This window comes from Juglans regia, chromosome 9, assembly GCF_001411555.2.
Source record: "Juglans regia cultivar Chandler chromosome 9, Walnut 2.0, whole genome shotgun sequence".
NCBI lineage: Eukaryota > Viridiplantae > Streptophyta > Magnoliopsida > Fagales > Juglandaceae > Juglans > Juglans regia.
The window spans coordinates 470,441-490,340 of NC_049909.1; the positions used below are offsets into that span (position 1 = coordinate 470,441).

The 19,900-nt window shown below is 33.8% G+C and overlaps 1 protein-coding gene across 1 annotated transcript; it reads left to right on the forward strand.

Annotated features, from left to right (window-relative positions):
* Nucleotides 1-3,617: 3,617 nt before the first annotated feature.
* On the forward strand, nt 3,618-6,865 carry LOC109009724 (floricaula/leafy homolog). The gene is made up of 3 exons (XM_035694181.1): nt 3,618-4,162; nt 4,708-5,069; nt 6,235-6,865. Exons 1-3 carry the CDS (start codon nt 3,730-3,732, stop codon nt 6,595-6,597), a joined length of 1,158 nt encoding a protein of 385 aa, XP_035550074.1. The 5' UTR covers nt 3,618-3,729; the 3' UTR covers nt 6,598-6,865.
* The last annotated feature ends 13,035 nt before the right edge of the window (nt 6,866-19,900 follow it).

Here is a 19,900-nt window from a genome sequence, read left to right on the forward strand (position 1 = left end):
GTGTTTTCTCTTGCTATTTCCCACAAGCTATCAATCCAATAGTTAGATGTACAAAATGCATTCTTACATGACTTTCTTAAGGAGAATGTTTATATGCAACCCCTTGATTTCACACACTCTCAGTTGCTGCACCATGTTTATAAGCTTTACAAGGCAATTATGATCTCAAGGAAGCCTCAAGTGCTATAACACAATTCAAACCTAGGCCCAAAGAAAAGAGAAAAACCAAGCCCGTTGAAAAACAAGAAAAGGAAAAAGGGTCCAAAACGACGTCATTTTGTACAAGCCCTACAACTCCACTTTTATATTTCTTCTTTCTCAGTATTTCTCTCCTTTCTCACGTCACATGCTATTAGTCCAAGCCCTGTTTGCCTCGTCTATCACACGATGCTCTTCTCTGACCATCTCTTTTCGCCTGTCTCTTCCTCTGACTTTCTCTCTCCATTACTTGTTTGCCTCTCTCTCTCTCTCCCTCTCTCTCTAACTCTCTTTTAGTCTCACTCAAGTGATTCCTCTCTCTACTCTATCGTAGTGTTAGTGGCCACCATGTTTCCATCGCACCATTGAGTACACCCACACACCATTAGGCTGAGTCACTCCACAACGAACACATATAGCTCCACTATATTAGCCAGTAGCAAGCTCTATCCACCACATGGTCCATTATGGATAGAAAATATCTCCTTCGTGCCATTGTGTTACCTCAACACTATCGATCCAAGCTCGGTAAGATGCTCGATGCTCACTCTTTCAAATGTGTAACTGTCGGTCCATCTATGGGTAGTTTGGATTGTCCCTTTTTTCATATTGGAATTTGTAGTTGAGTGATTTCATGGTTAGTTGATGTTTGGAGGATCCCTTGTTTGTAATGTCATGGTAGGAGGAAGGCATGGACATAAAATGTTGGTCGGTGTTTCAATGTGTCGGGAGTATGTTTGTAAATGGTTATGTGCGTTATGGTGAAATTTAAGCAAATCCAAGGAGGTTGGGCCTCTATAAACCGAAGGGACCATGATGAACTATTTTGTTTTTAGGCTGTTGATGGGGCTCGTATTAAACTATAGTTTGGGTTATAGAATCTTATTAGTTAGGTTGGGTTTTGTACTAGTACGAATTATTAATTTGTTAATGATATTTTCTAGATTAGGATGTGATACTATTACTATTAGGGTTCAAGGCTTAGATGATACACTATATAAATCAGGTAAGTGGTGCTCCTATGCTAAACTTTACCAAAAACTGAGGTTGTTTTTGTAAAAAACTTGCATATTTTGTTATGAAAACAGCCTCTTTCATTTTCTGCACTATTCTTTATATTTGAACATGGAAATGTGGCATTTTATTATGACTAGTGAAAACATATGTAAGTTTTGTATGTTGTTTCTTTATTGCATAAAATATAAAAGTTTAAGATTTTTATTTGATTATATGATATTTATATGTTCAGTATGCTATTATGTTATTGCATTTGTATATGAAAATCTTAAGGTATAAGATTCTATAATGCTTTATTTATGGGCTACCATGGGTTATAATAGTGTCCCTGTCATGACCTTGCCATTGCTAGATAAATGTGGACTCTGTTCTGACCTTGCCACGAGTGTAAAATGGTGGCCTCTGATCTGACCTTGCCACATGTGTAAAATTGTAGCCTCTGTTATGAGTATAATCACTTTGATGACAAAGGGATTTATGTTCTACTTGGCTAACAGTAGATATGCATAACCTTGCCACATGGGTAAATATGACCTCTATTTTGAATGCACTCACTTAAGTGACAAAGTGATTTTTCTCCTGCTTGGCTAACCGCAGATATACACAACTGCAGCAGATGTGTTTCTATTTCTGATTCAATTTCAGTTATGCTTGTTCCAAGGTCTTTTGTCTATATTATTATTATAAGAAAATGCTTATGAAATACCACTGTTACATTTGAGATTGTTTTGTTCTATATTCTATAACTAAATCATGTTTACACTCTAGTATAGGTTCGTTGTTTATTGAGCCGGCGAACTCACCCTTTTATCTGTACCATTTTTTTCATATGAGTTTGATGCATGTGACAAGATTATAAGAGAAATGTGAGATAAGTGCCATGTGGCATAAGTGGATTGATGAGATTTTAGAGAATATGTAGTAGTGTCGAGTATACTTTCTTTCAAATGATTTTTGAGATATTTGATTGTGGAGGATCATTGTGTTTAGGTTTTATATTTTGTGGATTTCAGGTTAAAAGGGTTCACTCCCCGAGTACGGGATGTGACATCAAGGGCCCACTTCTCTCGCTTGAGTGAAAAAATGTATCCCTTGGCTTTGTCAACTCTAGGGTTGACACTCCCTATTCATTTATCATCATGCTAATGTTACTATTTGTTTCATTGTCTACATGGATGATACCGTAATAAGAGATTCAATTTCCAAAGTTGTTGCTTCAATTATCTCATCTTTTGGCATAGGATTTTCCTATCAAAGAGATGGGGCGGCTGCACTACTTCTTGGGCATGAAAGCATACTTTGTTCCTTATAATGGTCTATTTTTCAGACAACAATTAATGTTACAGTCTTAACCTCTTGCACAATACCAATATGCATGAAGCCATGTTGGCGTCATGTTCCATGTCAACTTCAAATATACCCACTTTCAGTCGTTGTAAATGGTGGCCCTATGGAAGATGCTTTTAAAATCTGATAATTCATTTTACGTTGTGCGAATTTATAAAATTATTTTTGTATAATATATTTATGCCTCTAACACTATGGCTTCGTTTGATTGTCAAACTCCTCTCAACTCATCTCAACTCATCATTACAACTTTTTTAAATTCCAACACAAAATATAATAAATAATTCAACTTTTTCAAATCTCAAAATAATAATAATATTAAAAAATAATATTCTAATAATATTTTATCATCTCAACTCAACTCAACTCAACTCAACTTACTTCAACATCCAAACACAACCTATATCTTCTCTTTCTCAAGAGCAAATAGGAGACTTGACTTGTCATTGTCCCATGAGATGGTATAAACTTTTAGTTTACACCAAATAATACGATCCATATATAGGTTAATCAAGTCATAATTTCAATTTTTATTTTATAAAATAAATTTTAATTTAATTACTATTTCTGATTGGGATATTTTCAGCTTGCCTTTGTATTAGATCTTATATATTAGTATATTACCATATTAATATATGCATCCGTGGAGGGGAAAAAAAGGTGTACGGGATTTTGAGCATCAAAATGTCCTCACTTCTACTTTCTTAACATTGTTGTAATGGCAGCCTTATTACAGGGATCTTATGTGTCTATACTGTCTATTTTGTCCATTAAAAGACGTGTAAGAAAGAAAGATAAAAATTCTGACATATATGGAAAAACTTGATTGGGTATTACTCATGCCCACTGTAGCTAGCCCTAAGAGTGGGAGCGGAAGGAGTACTTTAATTCTGTCTGGTTTCATTTGGACTGACTAGTTTCAATGTAACAGCATCTAGTTTCTTTCTTAATTTTCCTTTTCCTTGGGAGAAAAAGTTCCCTCCCTCGCTCAATATATAGAGACGAGGGGGCAGTTTCGGAAACCCGAGAAAATACTGGTGCCTTTATAGGAAGCAACAGCGTGCCACCTTCACGAAACATTTATCAAACCACAAAAGGAGACGTGAGTGAGGGAGTCGAGCTAGCTGCAAATTAAGAAGTTGTAGACAGAAGGTGTCTGATCCATCGATGGATCCCGACCCCTTTACAGCGAGTTTGTTCAAGTGGGACCCTCGTGGGGTAGTCCCGCCTCCGAACCGGCTGCTGGAAGCCGTGGCGGCACCAGCCGCAGCTGCAACGGCAGCATACTCATTACGGCCGAGAGAGCTTGGAGGGCTGGAGGACTTGTTCCAAGCTTACGGGATTAGATACTATACGGCGGCAAGGATTGCAGAGCTTGGGTTTACAGTGAGTACGCTGTTAGACATGAAGGACGAGGAGCTGGATGACATGATGAACAGCCTCTCTCAAATATTCAGGTGTGATCTTCTCGTGGGGGAGAGGTACGGTATTAAAGCTGCAGTTAGAGCCGAGCGCAGACGCCTCGACGAGGAGGAGTCTCGCCGGCGCCACCTCTCCGCCGACACCACCACCAATGCTCTTGATGCGCTCTCCCAAGAAGGTTAATTTGCATTTAAGCTGTATCACCTTAATTTGCATGCTTTTATAATATATTTCATGCGATATTGCCAATGTAAAATTATTTATCTCATTTTTTGCTCCCTTTTTGTGTTTTAATTTCACTGGTTTTGGTTTTTCGTGAGCAGAAGGGTTTTTTTCCCCTTTTTTGGCAGAAGGGTTCAAACTAAGGCTTAAACATAAGGGATTTTCATTATATATGAAACATCAAGAGAAAACCACCATATGAGTTTTTGGATTAAAAACTAACATTTACGTAAAGGAACAGTTTCAGTGACAGCCAGAAGGACTGTAACAATACTATCTGTGAAATCACCATATCTTAACACTATTATATATGATTGACATTGAAGTTCTAGTTCTCATGTTAACTGAGGAAGGATAGTTTAGCTAGAATCAAATATCAGCAACTTTTTTATTGAATACTTTCAATACTGTTATATTGGAATTACTTAAATGGTTCTTAATTTGCACATGTATTTGAGGGGACCGTCAACGTTTATCACTTATCATGCATGTGATCAACAGGGTTGTCCGAAGAGCCGGTGCAGCAGGAAAAGGAGGTGGTGGGAAGCGGCGGAGGTGGCACGTGGGAGGTGGTGGGCGAGAGAAGGAAACAGAGGCGGAGGAAGAGCCTGAGGAAAGTGGTGGACGTTGATTATGATGATAACGAGGGTGCGGAGGACGATGACAATGGTAACGGTAATGGCAATGGCGGTGGAAGTGAGAGACAGCGGGAGCACCCTTTCATTGTGACGGAGCCCGGTGAGGTTGCACGTGGAAAGAAGAACGGTCTCGATTACCTCTTCCATCTCTACGAGCAGTGCCGTGATTTCTTGATCCAGGTCCAGAACATAGCGAAGGAGCGTGGTGAAAAATGCCCCACCAAGGTACCTACGTACACCCAGCTTTAAGGCTTTAATTTCACGATTGTATATAGGAAATGTGCCCGCACTCCCGCTTGTCCATGGTAGCCGACTATATTTTTTATTTTTATTTTATTTTTGTGAATCCATGTTAGCCGACGACGTAGCTAGCTAGGGCCTAGCTTCGCCTCTAGCTAGAAAGCTCTTCTCCTTCCTTCTCATGTTCAGGTTTTGAACTTCCATATCCAGTTGCATTGGTACCGTTCATCCAGCATGCATCTGGTGCATCGGTCGCTTGTTGGACAGTCCAGAAATGAGATACCACACTTGCGGTTCCTTTCAGTCCAGTAATTATACGGCACTTATACTTTTGCAATCTTAAGATTAAAATTGGGTTAAGATGATTAATTAACACTGTTCAAAGAAAACAAATGTGACAAGTCAGGTGCGCAGGCTGGTGTTCCTGTCGTATGTGGTAATGTGGTAAAGAGTAAAGACGTAGAGGGGATACTTTTATTGATTTTATGTCCTCTTTTTGCCAGTCTGAACTTTTAGGTGGCATATCCTTCTTCTGACAGCTGGTTCTTAGTTACCAAGAAATAGTAAGCCCCCCAATTACATCCCGGATTCTAAAGTGTCTCCTGACCTGTACGTACTCTTCTCCCTTCTCTTTTTCACTTACGGGCCTACGGCACCCACAAAAGCTGGCCTCTGCTATACTCTTGCCTTTTGATTCTCAGAACAAGGAAAACAATATTTAGTTGACGAGTGGGTGAGTCGGTGACCCATGCCTTCAGGGAATAAAAAAAAAAAGAAAAAAAAAAGAAAGAGGAGGAATAGAGACAGAACCTTGCCCTCTGGTATACTCTAATTAAATAAATGCGACATCCTCCAATCCCTCCTTGGCATACCCACATTAGATCATGGTCCAGATCCGAGTTACTCCTTATAAGCTAATTAATTAAGATGCTCATGATCCCCATGCCTCTCATAGTTCGAAGTTTTAAGGTATATCCTAATGACAAACAATTTTAATTGATGAGATTGTTAGAAGCCCGCCCGGTAAGGCTACAAGTACTTAACATGTGATATATATATATATCATGAAATCATATCTTTGTGATCGCATGATATGATTATTGATGTGTGATGTAGCAATAATGCCGCACGTATGCAAACTACACTGCAGGTGACGAACCAAGTGTTTAGGTATGCGAAGAAGGCTGGAGCTAGCTACATTAACAAGCCCAAAATGCGACACTACGTTCATTGTTATGCGTTGCACTGCATCGACGAGGGAGTCTCCAACACACTGAGAAGAGCATTTAAGGAGAGAGGAGAAAATGTTGGGGCGTGGAGGCAGGCATGCTACAAGCCTTTGGTCGCCATAGCAGCACGCCAAGGATGGGACATTGATGCCATTTTCAACGCACACCCGCGACTATCCATTTGGTATGTACCCACCAAACTTCGTCAACTTTGTCACGCTGAGAGAAACAATGCCACAGCTTCCAGCTCTGTTTCTGGAGGGGGTGATCACATGCCCTTCTAAATTACAAATAAATTTGCATGCACGGCCCTGATGATCAGGTCATGACTAATTAATTCATGTATGACCCAATATATATACATATATATATATGTATATGTATATGTTCTGTACGTTATAGTTTATGTTTTTCGTACGTACGTACTTGGTCGTGTAATACTGAGTACTCTACCGAATATATATGATGATGGTCAGCTAGCTTGTGGGAACTTCCAACTGCTTAAATATTCGTTATAAGTTTGCTACAAGTAATTCTACCAATTAAAGACCATATGTATAATTATTATTATAAATTTCTAATATTAATTCATGTTATTGTCTTTGTTTATATATATAACTCACTCTCATGTATGGATCCTACGGCATGCGTATCCATAGAAAACAATCCCTACATCGCATTAGTTATTACTACGAGTTTTACTTGGGGAGCCATGCAATTGATTTCGAGCGGCCAGTACGTAATTATATTCTCATTGAACAAGGGACTTGACATCGTTGAAATCTTAGTACCCCATGTCCCCAACAGAGAAAATTTAAAGAACAAATAAAAATAAGTATCCACATCAACACGATTTCTATTTTAATAAATCAATTCCCAAAATATCATACATTAAATCCTTCCCAACTTCATTTCAATATTATTCTCTATTTTTTCCCATATTTTCTCTATTCTCTCATTTTACTCAAACTACGTCGTATTTCTTAATTTATTCGAAAGAAAAAGAATCAAAATCAAGAGAGTTGTCTGGTATAGAAAGAGAAAGTTCGTCCTAGAAATGTACTTTTTAAATTTTGGTGCAAGTAAAGAAGAGCTGATTGTAGAAGAGAGCCGTCTTCGTGGAGTGAAGAGAGGATTGTGCGATGAAGCTTTTCCAGTTTGGCCATAGGGATGGAGCCATAGAGAGTTCTAAGAGGCTAGGTTTATGTTCCTAATTAATTAGTTAGGGGCGGTAACTCGAACATGTCAAGTCAAGTCATGGACGTTTAATTATATCACTACAGTACAATTTGTCTTTTGTAATAGAGAAAATCATCACAAAAAATTGTCAAAACGTCACTAAAAATATTTGGTAACGGTTTGAAATTGTCACCATGACAATCACCTAATGTGCGTCACAGAAAACAATTGGTGACGGTTTATTGTTGAACCGTCACTAAAACTATTTTTAGTGATGGTTAGAGGTGTTCCGTTTAGTTGAACGTTCGAACGTTCCCTTTTTCTTTGTGACGGTTGAGAACTGTCACAGAAAGTAACGTTCAAACGTCAAATTGAAAGTTCGAACGGTAACCCGATCGATTGGCATTCGAATGAGAGAAGTTGACGTTCGTTGATTATAGTTCGAACGTATCATATTTACGTTTGAACGTTTATACGTCCGAACATTAATTATAATAAACGTTCGAATATCCGTTCAAACATTAACGGACCAATGTTCAAACGTTACTGGTTTAACGTTGGGATGTTATTTCAAACGTAAACGAAGGAGCGTTTGAATTCAAGTGGTACGTTCGGAGGTTTGTTCGAATGTTAATCGTTTAATCATTCAAACGTTTTGTTCATTTGAGAGTCAGTATGTTCGAACGTAGATACCTATGTTCAATGTTACTATAAAATTTTATGTATTCACGTTTGAACGTTGATTCGAGTGGGAACCAATGTTCGAACGTGTTTACTTTACATTCGAACGTAAAGATTAGAAATAATAATTTTATAAAATTTAAAAGCATATTAATTGTATCATATTACATAACATCAATTAACAAATAAAAATGTCTTATAAAATTTTAAAATTAGATATTAAAACTAGCCACCACTACTGATAAAATTTATTTCTTCGTTTTTCCTCACCCACCACGATTTTGTTGCAACGACATAACACGTTCCATTTGTACTTGCACTTGCTCTTGGACTTCATTGCGTATTCTTTCCTCCTGGTCTCTCTGTTGGTCCTGCAAACGCGTCTCTAAATGAGACTATCGTTTTAAAAGAGATTCTACCTCTTACTGTCTTGACCTCATATACTTATTCTCACGTCGTGCAGCTTCTAAATCTTTGATAAGATTATTAATTTGTGAAGTCGATGAGGTTGAGGAGGATGAACATATATGTTTGATAGATCATCCCAAACCTCTTGCCATACTAGACTATGGCCCGAGCACTTGCATGAATATATCTATGTTACTAGGAGAAGATTTTCCAGAAGCCGACTGCATCTCCATCATTTTTTCCTGCAATTTGAAAGGTAATGATCGTTAATAAGTAACGTATTAAAAGAAATAAAAATAAAAAAAATTATTCATATGTTACATAATTTATTTAACAAAATTAATATTGCTTATATAATTATCTGCAGCGACATGATCCATCCACTCACTATGCTCATTAATGTGAGCAGCAGCATAGACATGAATGAGGAAAAAGTTTTCAGGATCATCATGTGTCTAACAAAGCGACATTAGCAATTTTAAAAAGATAATGTTAGTACTTAAATAAAAGAATATCAGAAAAATAAATGAATTCTATAATTTTTTAATTACCATTTTCTCAGCAAGACGGTGGAATGACCTTAAACCAGCATGATGGTTGACAGTCAGAGCGGATCTATTATGTGCATTTGTAGAAATCAAGTGCTACAAAATATATTAAGAATGTTAATTGTAATATGTATACATATAATATATAGAATGATTATGAATGTAAATAATTAAAAAATATAAATGTAAAATACCTGATAATCTGGAGATGCAAAAAGATCACAACACTTTCTCCAATCATCTAACTTCATCTGCTAGAAAGGAGACTGCGCAGCCTCTTCCAACGTTCGAACATTTACATTGAAAATGTACATCTGATGAAAATGTACGTCCGAACGTTTCAGATCATCACAAAGATGACTAAATCGAGTGAGAAATTTTCCGCATTTTTCACATTCTAACTTTTTGTCACTATTTTCTTCTTTCATATAACCCGCCTGTTCAAGATATTCTTTGTTACTTATTAAATTCTTGTTTACTCAAGGTGTGTACTTGGACATCATCTCCAATCATTTGTAAATATATTGGAGAAAAAAGTTCATTTTTAGGAATATGAAAGGTGGATGCCAAGGTAAGTAATCTAAATTATATATAATATATGATATAGTATATTATATATATTATACTATATATATGAATCAATAATATATAATTAATAAAACTAACAACAAAACTTATATATATATATATATATAATACACTACATAGGTCAAAATATTCAAAATTAAGCATTTTAAAATATGTTTGTCTGTTAAAGACAAAGTTAAATTAGGAAAACAATCAAAATGAACTGGTCCTTCCGAAAGGAAGGATTGAATCATTCCGAGAATGCTATCCTCAAAATTGAGGAATCTGCCATCTCGTAAACAGAATAGAACAGAGGCGTTGATACCTAACCTTGTTAGGGGCTTAGCAGCAACTTGAACAGAACCTATATGAATATATTTAGATCCCATGTTTTGATATTTAAGAATATCTTTTTCGTTGAAAAGAAAACATTTTTCTTGAGATTTAGATATACTATAGGTTTGTTCGACTGTTCGAACATTCAAAGTTTTCAAAAAAGTATCTTTAAACCAAGAAGTTTTGTAAATTGAGTTTGGAGCAATCTCTGGGATCTTCCAAGATCCAGAGCAGGAGATAGCTCTTCACCAAAAGAGCAGTCTTCTTCATTAACAATATCAGGAGGCAAAGCCGACCCGGAACTAATTGAAGAATGACATTTTCAATTCGTTCTCTACTTTCACCATTGTCTATATAGACGATGTCCTTGTTTTCTCCAAGTCTATTGATGAACATTGGAAACACTTGCATTCGTTTCTTGACATCATTAGACATAATGGTCTTGTTGTTTCGGCAACAAAAATCAAATTATTCCAAACCAAGATTAGATTCCTTGGTTATGATATTTCTGAAGGCAAAATCAGGCCCATCCAACGAGCCATTGAATTTGCTGACAAATTTCCTGATGTCATCACTGACAAAAAACAATTGCAGAGGTTCTTAGGATCTCTCAATTATGTTGCTGACTTCTACAAGGATATGAGGAAACAGCGTCGTCCTTTGTTCAAACGACTCCTTTCCAATCCTCCTCCTTGAACAGAAGTTCATACTAATCTAGTAAGGAAAATCAAAACACATGTCAAAACTCTCCCGTGCCTTGGTATCCCTACTTCTAATTCTTTCAAAATTGTTCAAACAGATGCCTCTGACATTGGTTATGGTGGCATTCTGAAACAATGTGTTTCACCAGGTTCCTCTGAATAAATTGTTCGCTTCCATTCTGGAACTTGGAATTCTGCACAAGAAAAATATAGTACTATTAAAAAAGAAATTTTGGCAATAGTATTATGTATTTCTAAATTTCAATCTGATTTACTTAATCAAAAGTTTTTGGTTCGAATTGATTGCATGAGTGCTAAATTTGTTTTAGAAAAAGATGTTAAAAACATTGCATCAAAACATATTTTTGCACGCTGGCAAGCTATTTTAAGTATTTTTGACTTTGATATTGAATACATCAAAGGATCTCAAAATTCTATTCCTGATTTTCTTACCCGTGAATTCTTGCAGAAATCCCCAAGATGAGCAAGAAAAAAGGAAAAGATAAACAAACTGCTCCTCCTCCTCCCATTCCTGATAAGAAAAATATCAAGAATGAAATTGCTTCAACCCCTGCTTCAAATAGTTTACAAATTGCCAACAAGTTTACCCCTTTTGGTAAAGTAATTCAACCACCTACTTTTGCTTCAACACTTGTTAGTAGTTTCGACCCCTATGCCAAGGCAATTGCATCTAAAACTACTTCCTCTTCTGCTTCTGCTACCCAGTATTTCCTCCCAAAAGGAAAAGCTGTGTACATTAAAAAGGTAAACCCTGTTCACCTTTTTTACATTGAACCGAATAGGTCTGCTCAGACAGATCCATTCAAAATTGCTTCTTCCTATTTTCCCTCAGGATTTCATTAGATCCCTGAAGATTCTTCCAAGAATCTCCAGTATTATTCCAGTATTCTAATCCATACTGATTCAATTATCATAAAACCAATTTATGATAAGATTGATCCCAAAAAATTAATTTTCCACAGTGCCTACATTCTCCATGTCATTAATGAGGAAGAATGGGGAACAAACCCATCCACTCCTAAAAGACTGGCCAAAACAGACACTGCTTTCAACTATTATGACTATATCTCTGCTTGGAATCGATTCATGTTTTTCCAACTCCCAGATATGAGTCATTCATGGTTTCTTAATTTTGACAAAAAATTCAAAAGAAATCTCTCATACTGGTTCCTCAGATGGTGGGACCAATTTGGACCTATTCCTGAAAATTTCCCTGATGAGCTCATCCGAGCTTTCAAATCTTATTGCACTTTCGCAAATCCAAAAATTGATCGGCATATGCAAAAATTTCCCTACATTCTCCATTTCTGCCAACGATACAAAGTACCCTGGATAATGAAATGGACTTATGAACGACATGCTGATATTTTGGTTCGCTATTGCTGCACAAAATGGTGGGATAGGTTTTCCTATACCCAACAGATAATTGAACATGTAATTAGAGACTTTCCCCAGACTGCTCCAGATTTGCAGAACAAAAAGGAATTTCCCGAAATTACATATGGTTCTCTTGTTTCAACTGGATATCCACAACTCCAGGCTCCTACCTCACCAACTACTTCCCAGAAAGGAAAGGCAACCGCCACTTCCTCCAAGAAAAGCTCCTCCAAGAAAAAGAATGTTCTTGAGTTCTTGTAATTTCGGGAAATTCCTTTTTGTTCTGCAAATCTGGAGCAGTCTGGGGAAAGTCTCTAATTACATGTTCAATTATCTGTTGGGTATAGGAAAACCTATCCAACCATTTTGTGCAGCAATAGCGAATCAAAATATCAGCATGTCGTTCATAAGTCCATTTCATTATCCAGGGTACTTTGTATCGTTGGCAGAAATGGAGAATGTAGAGAAATTTTTATAGGTGGTTGAATTACTTTACCAAGAGGGGTAAACCTGTTGGCAATTTGTAAACTATTTGAAGCAGGGGTTGAAGCAATTTCATTCTTGATATTTTTCTTATCAGGAATGGGAGGAGGAGGAGCAGTTTGTTTATCTTTTCCTTTTTTCTTGCTCATCTTGGGGATTTCTGCAAGAATTCACGGGTAAGAAAATCGTCTTCTTCATTAACAATATCAGGAGGCAAAGCCGACCTGGAACTAATTGAAGAATTACTTCTCCACATCTTAAACTATTTGTTCCTAATCTACAGGGAGGATTGCATCTCAGTCACCTGGGAACTTGCCATTTGGGAGGTTACCCCAATTGTACCACTATCTGCCCTAAACACCACTCCGGCTAGCACGGGTCTTACCTGGGTACTATTGAGCTACTCCGACCTGATCCTGAACCTAGGGAAAGTAGAAAGTCTCACACCAAGTAGAAGAACAACAAATAGAATAAAATGCAAGAGGGTGTAATTAACAACAATTAGATACCAGAATGGCTCTGATACCAAAACAGCGGTCAATTAATGTATAGTAATGATTTTCTGGAATCACATCATCTGAGGGTCATAATTTGTATAACTTTCAACTTCATCCAAATATATAACTTTCAACTTCATCAAACCCAGATCCATATCATTCATAAATATATGACTTTCAACTTCATTCAACCCTATCGCACACAAATTTTTACACCATCGACATGGACACTTAATGGAACTGTGACTATCAGCAGAGGCCTGTACGGCTGGGACTCACTTAATGGACACCTATATCGATGTTTGAAGATACGTATGGCCTACTTCATAGCCACAAACGCAACCAATGAAGGTACGCAACTACAATGTGATCACTAAGCTAGCTAGCTAGTTAGTCCTCTATATATTTATTACTTGTAACACAATCATGGAGGATGTTTGAACATTACTTTGAAAACAAAAGGAATCGATCCTCCCACTAAAATTGCCTTTCTATTTACTGATCCAATGGCCAGCCCCGTCTTTAATCTTTACTTAAATTAAGATCCAAAACTTATAATTTTCTTTTTAAACATATTCAATAAAAATTTAAAAACAATAATCACAATATTTCAAATCCATATCACAACAATAACAATATTCTCACAACAATATTTCTATACATATTAATTCATCAATGAACAACATAAACTCACAAACTATTCATAAAATTCACAAACAATAATCACAATTATTTCAAGAGTAAGCATAAAATCACAACAACATGTATAAACATATTGCTAAACTTTAGAAATATAACTAGCACTCACAAATTCACTAATTGTCATTTATTATAAAGAATAATTTGATTCCAATTAATCTATTTAGGAATTTGTACACTAGAATTTTGGGTACTAGATTGTAATAATAAAGTATATCGTTTTAGGTTAGTAATAAAAGCTTGTGATTCTAATGTTCTTTTCATTAGTTTATAATGGATCATATATATAATATATTATATATTATATTATAATATAAAATTAATTCTATTTTGTGTACAAAATAGAATATTATATTATAATATTCTAATGTTCTCTTTTGTTTTAATTCTATTTTGTGTTAAAAAATTAATTTCTTTCGTATCAGAGCCATTGGTGATTATATTATATTTTATTTTACTATCTGTTACTATCTGTTTTATTGTTATCTTAATTGTTGTTGAATATTTTAACATGGATTATTATTATGCTCATAATACTGGTTATCGTGATTTGTATGAATTGAAATGTACAGAATATAATTTAGGACTTGAATTGGAGATATTAATGATTAACATAAAAGATCTTAAAAGACAACAACAAAAGATGAGACAAGATTATACATTAATGATGAGAAAATATCATATATATCAAAGCAGACAATCAGCAATAGAATATCTAGAAATTGATTGCACCTTTTTAAGAAACGAAATTAAAAGTGTAAGAAATCATTTAACTATTCTTACTTTATATATAAAAAAAAAAAAGAGTAAAAAATCACTGATACAGATTTTTACAAAGATAACCCATAACTAAAGAAGAAGAAGTATATTAAGAAGCTTGTGTTGGTAAGCCATGAAAAACCGATGGTCAGCCCATATGTGCAGAAGGCTTTAAGGGTGGTCCCGGTGGTGTTCCCTCAAGTTCTTAATCTACTTATTCCTCTTTGAGTATAGGAAATCTTTGCTTAAAAACCTGTTTCAATGAAATTTTTATTCAAATCTAAGGAACCTACTAATATTATTCCCACAGAACCTAATAACATCAACCAAGAAGATTATAGTATAATAGATATAGAAAGAAATTTACAAGACTGGACAATTCCTAATGTTCCAAATCATCAAATATACAAACAGTCTACTTTTTCTAAAATATCATTTTTACGAATTATACGATTAAAACAGTAGAGAAAACTATTAGTCTAAATAATGATTATGAATCATTACACTTATTAACAAAAGAAACAATTAATCACCACAAAGAACAGAATTACTCTTTCATACATATTGGATTAGTACAAGTGGCTATAAAACCACTTACTAGAAGTGGATTAAATACTTCAGTATTACTCTGTTTAAGAGATAGAAGGCACTATAATTTTCATGATTCTTTACTTGGAATGGTAGAATCAAGCCTGTTTGAAGGACCAGTATATTTTAATTGTTATCCCAATTATTCCCTTTCATTATTTGATACCAATATTTTGCATTCTTTAATATTAAACATTAAAACAAATGGTTATCATATGATGAAAGGATCACATCCTTTAACAGTAGTTTACAGAATACACTATAAATTAATGAAAACAACATTAGAGCCACAAGCTCTTATTACCAGTCCAAAAGGATATACATTATTATTGCAATCTAGTACACAAAACTCTAGTATACAAATTCCTAAACAAATCAATTGGAATCAAATTACACTTCCAAATGAATGGCAATTAGAGAATATTATTCCATTACCTAAGATAGAAAATAATTCTAAAGATGATCTTGAATACATAGAACAAAAAATAGACGGAACAGTTCAAATAACCTTTCAACCATTTAGAAGATCATTTTCATATTATTCTTCTCCAGCACCCTCTAGTTATCAGACACCCAAATCTGTATTTACATCAATTTCTCGGAATAGATCTCAAAATTTTGATACTAGATCCCAGAATCTTGACACACAGATTCGGGGAATTATTCCTGGAAACATTATAGATACACCAGTATATACTGTTAACCATCCTGATAAATCATCCACCTCTCGTAATCTTGAAAAAGAACCTGAACCTTTTTCTCCAACGTACTCACAAGTAGTTGGAGATGACGCCCAAATATATACCCTGAATAAAGAAGATTTTAAAATCAATAAGAAATACCTTAAACAAGATTATATGAAAGAGGAAAATAGTCACAAAAGAATAATATTCTTCTCAACTTTTACAAAATTAGAAAGAGATTATATCCAAGAAAAATATTATGAGGATTTAGAAAAAATACAGACTAATATACCTTTCTTTACATGGTTTGAAATATATAAATCTAATCGATTATCTACTCTAAATAGAACCACTAACCAATGGATTAAAGGAGAAAATAATCAAACTATTTATGAGGAATACCCCCATTTTGAAGCCATCAAATTCAATCAAAGAAACACTCAAATTTTAGCTTCACCAATAAAAAAACATAATATTACAAATACTGATAAAAATCTTGATAATATAATTCAACAAAACAATTATACCAATTTATATTTAAAAACAATGGGAAAACAATTAGAAAGAATTGAAGCCCAAATATCTCCTATAAAACCTACTATTAAAGAAGAAAAAGAAACCCCTTTGTTTGTTCCCCACGAGATTCCATCTCATCTAAAAACTACTTTTTCTAAAAACAAAATAGATTTATTAGAACAAATCTCTAGTAAATTAGAAAAATTAACTATTAGTAATTCTGCTTCTACCTCAAAACAACCTCATATTAATGTATTAAGCAAGACAGACTCACCTGTATTATCTGACTCTGAAATTAGTAATATAGAAAACCAATTTAAAGACCTACAAATAAATAAGATTAGAGGAGATTATGTTAATAGCTATTCAGCTAGAGATTCTAAACAACATGTTTCTATTAGTCAAAATTGGTATCCTAGGCCTACTCCGCCTGATATGCAATTCGAAGAAAGAGAACACATAGTGAGATCTGCTTTCGCACCAGATGTATTATATGAATGGAATATAGATGGATTATCTGAATATGAAATATTAAATCATTTCCAAGAAATGATTATGGTTGCCAATGTCTATAAAAGTAATAGAAAGACTGATCATCAAGTAGCACACATTATTATCACAGGGTTTACTGGCCAATTAAAAGGATGGTGGGATCACTATCTTTCATACGAACAAAAGTCGCAAATATTAAATGCTTATAAATATGATGAAAACATGCAAATAATTAAAACTGAAAATGATTTACCCATAGAAGATGCTGTAAACACATTAATATATGCATTACCCAAACACTTTATTGGTGATCCTGTTCAGTTCAAAGAAAGAACTAGTGATTCATTGATTAATTTAAAATGCCCCTAATTATCTGATTTCCGTTGGTATAAAGATGTATTTCTAACTAAAGTTATGATTAGACATGATTGCCAACAGCCATACTGGAAGGAAAAGTTCATAGCCGGACTTCCATATTACTTCGCCCAAAAGGTACGAGAATCATTATTAAGATCAGATGGTACTATTGATTTCCTTAATCTTACATATGGTGATATAATAAGTAAAATTAATAGAACTGCATTAACCATGTGCAATGATTTAAGACTAAAAAAGCAAATGGAGAAAGAAAAGAAATTTGCTAGGAAAGAATTAGATACATTTTGTGAACAATTTGGTTATACTCCATTATTAGCCCCCTCAAGTAGACATAAAAAAGGGAAAAAAGTCTACAAGAATTATTCTAATAAAAGACAAAAATACAAAAAACCCTATAAAAAGATTAAAGAGAAACAAACATATAATAAACCCCTAAAAAATCCTAAAAAGACTAGTAAAAAGAAAAAACAGATTGTTTGTTATAAATGCGAAAAAGTTGAACATTATAAATCAAATTGTAAAGTCAAACAACAGATTAATGAATTAGATATATCTGAAGCATTAAAAGATAGATTATTAAGTATTTTTATAATACACTCAAGCGAAGAGGAAGAAGATAGTTCTTCAGAAGAAGAAGAAATCTATCAATTAAAAGAATCAAGTTTTTCAGAACAATCTTCTGATAATGAATCCGAAGAAGATGAAGTACAGATTTATAATTGTCTAAATAAAGATAATTGTATCTATAATAAAACTATTAATGTACTTTCAAAGCAAGAAGACATTATATTAGAATTAATAGATAAAATTAATAACCCTCAGGAAAGAAAAGATTACTTAGAAAAGTTAAAAGATACTTTTAATAATCAAAATTCTTCAGCAATGTCATCTGCTACACCTTATAATTTTTCAAAAATAATAGGAAGATTTAAAACCAGCAAAAAGGAAATTACGATACAAGATATACAACAGGAAATTAATGAGATAAAGCAGGAGATTAAAAATTTAAAAATATCAAATCTTAAACTAGAAGTTTCAAATGAACAATTATTACAAGAAATTATACTATTAAAAATAGAGAAGAATGGAAATAATTTTCATAATAAAGAACATGATAAAGATCAAGGAGAATGCTCAACTTTAACTATAAAAGTCGAAACAAATAACTTCATTAATATCCTTGAAAGGATAAATTTTCAAAAATGGTATACTGAGGTGACAATTTCAATTAACCAAGAATTTTCTTTTACAACAATTGCCCTCTTAGATACAGGAGCAGATTTAAATTGTATACAAGAAGGAATAATACCCTCTAAATATTTTGAAAAGACAAAAGAAACATTATCCCAAGCCAATGGAACAAAATTAAACATAAATTATAAATTATCCAATGCACACATTTGTAATAATGGAATTTGTTTTAAAACAACATTTATTTTAGTAAAAAATTAAAGTAATATTAGGAAATCCTTTCCTTACTCTACTATATCCTTTCTCTGTAACAGAAGAAGGAATCTCTACTAAAATACTTGGATAAGAAACCCAATTTAAATTTTTATTTATCAAAAGAAATTAACACTTTAAAAGAAATCTCATTAACCAAAGAAATTAATTTTTTAACACAAAATAGAATTAAAACAAAAGAAAATCAGATAAGTTTTTTAAAATAAGAATTAAAATACAAAAGAATCCAAGAACAACTAAAAGACCCTATATTAACCCAAAGATTTGAAAATTTTAAAACTATAATTGAAAATGAGGTATGCTCTAACCTGCCTAATACTTTCTGGAACAGAAAACAACATATAGTTGAATTACCGTATGAAAAAGATTTTTTTGAGAAAAATATTCCAACCAAGGCCAGACCTATCCAAATGAATAATGAATTATTAGAATACTGTAAAAAAGAAATAAATGATTTAAGATCAAAAGGATTAATAAGAAAAAGTAAATCACCGTGGAGTTGTGCTGCCTTTTATGTTAAAAAACAAGCAGAATTAGAAAGATGAGTTCCTCACCTAGTCATCAATTATAAACCTCTAAATAAAGTATTACAATGGATAAGATATCCAATTCCCAATAAAAAAGATCTATTATCTCGACTTTATAATGCTACAGTATTTTCAAAATTTGATATGAAAAGTGGATTTTGGCAAATTCAAATTGCTGAAAAAGATCAATATAAAACAGCATTTACAGTCCCTTGTGGACATTTTGAATGGAATGTTATGCCATTCGGATTAAAAAATGCCCCTAGTGAATTCCAAAATATTATGAATGAAATATTTACCCATTTTACACAATTTTCAATAGTTTATATAGATGATGTATTAATATTTTCTTCATCTATTGAACAACATTGGAAACATTTAAATATTTTTGTTCAAATCATCAAACAAAATGGATTAGTAGTTTCATCACCAAAAATAAAATTATTTCAAGATAAAATCAGATTCCTTGGACATGAGATTTATCAAGGAACTATTACACCAATTAGCAGAGTTATAGAATTTGCCGATAAATTTTCAGATGAAATAAAAGATAAGAATCAATTACAGAGATTCTTAGGAAGTCTCAATTATGTCGCAGACTTCTATCAATCTCTCAGACTATTATGTAAGCCATTATTTAAAAGATTAAAAAAGAACCCACCTCCTTGGACAGATGAACATAC

Coding starts and splice junctions, on each gene's coding strand:
- LOC109009724 (XM_035694181.1), top strand. CDS start 3,730: ATGGATCCCGACCCCTTTACAGCGAGTTTGTTCAAGTGGGACCCTCGT. Junction 4,163..4,707: donor TGATGCGCTCTCCCAAGAAG/GTTAATTTGCAT, acceptor TGTGATCAACAG/GGTTGTCCGAAGAGCCGGTG. Junction 5,070..6,234: donor GTGAAAAATGCCCCACCAAG/GTACCTACGTAC, acceptor ACTACACTGCAG/GTGACGAACCAAGTGTTTAG.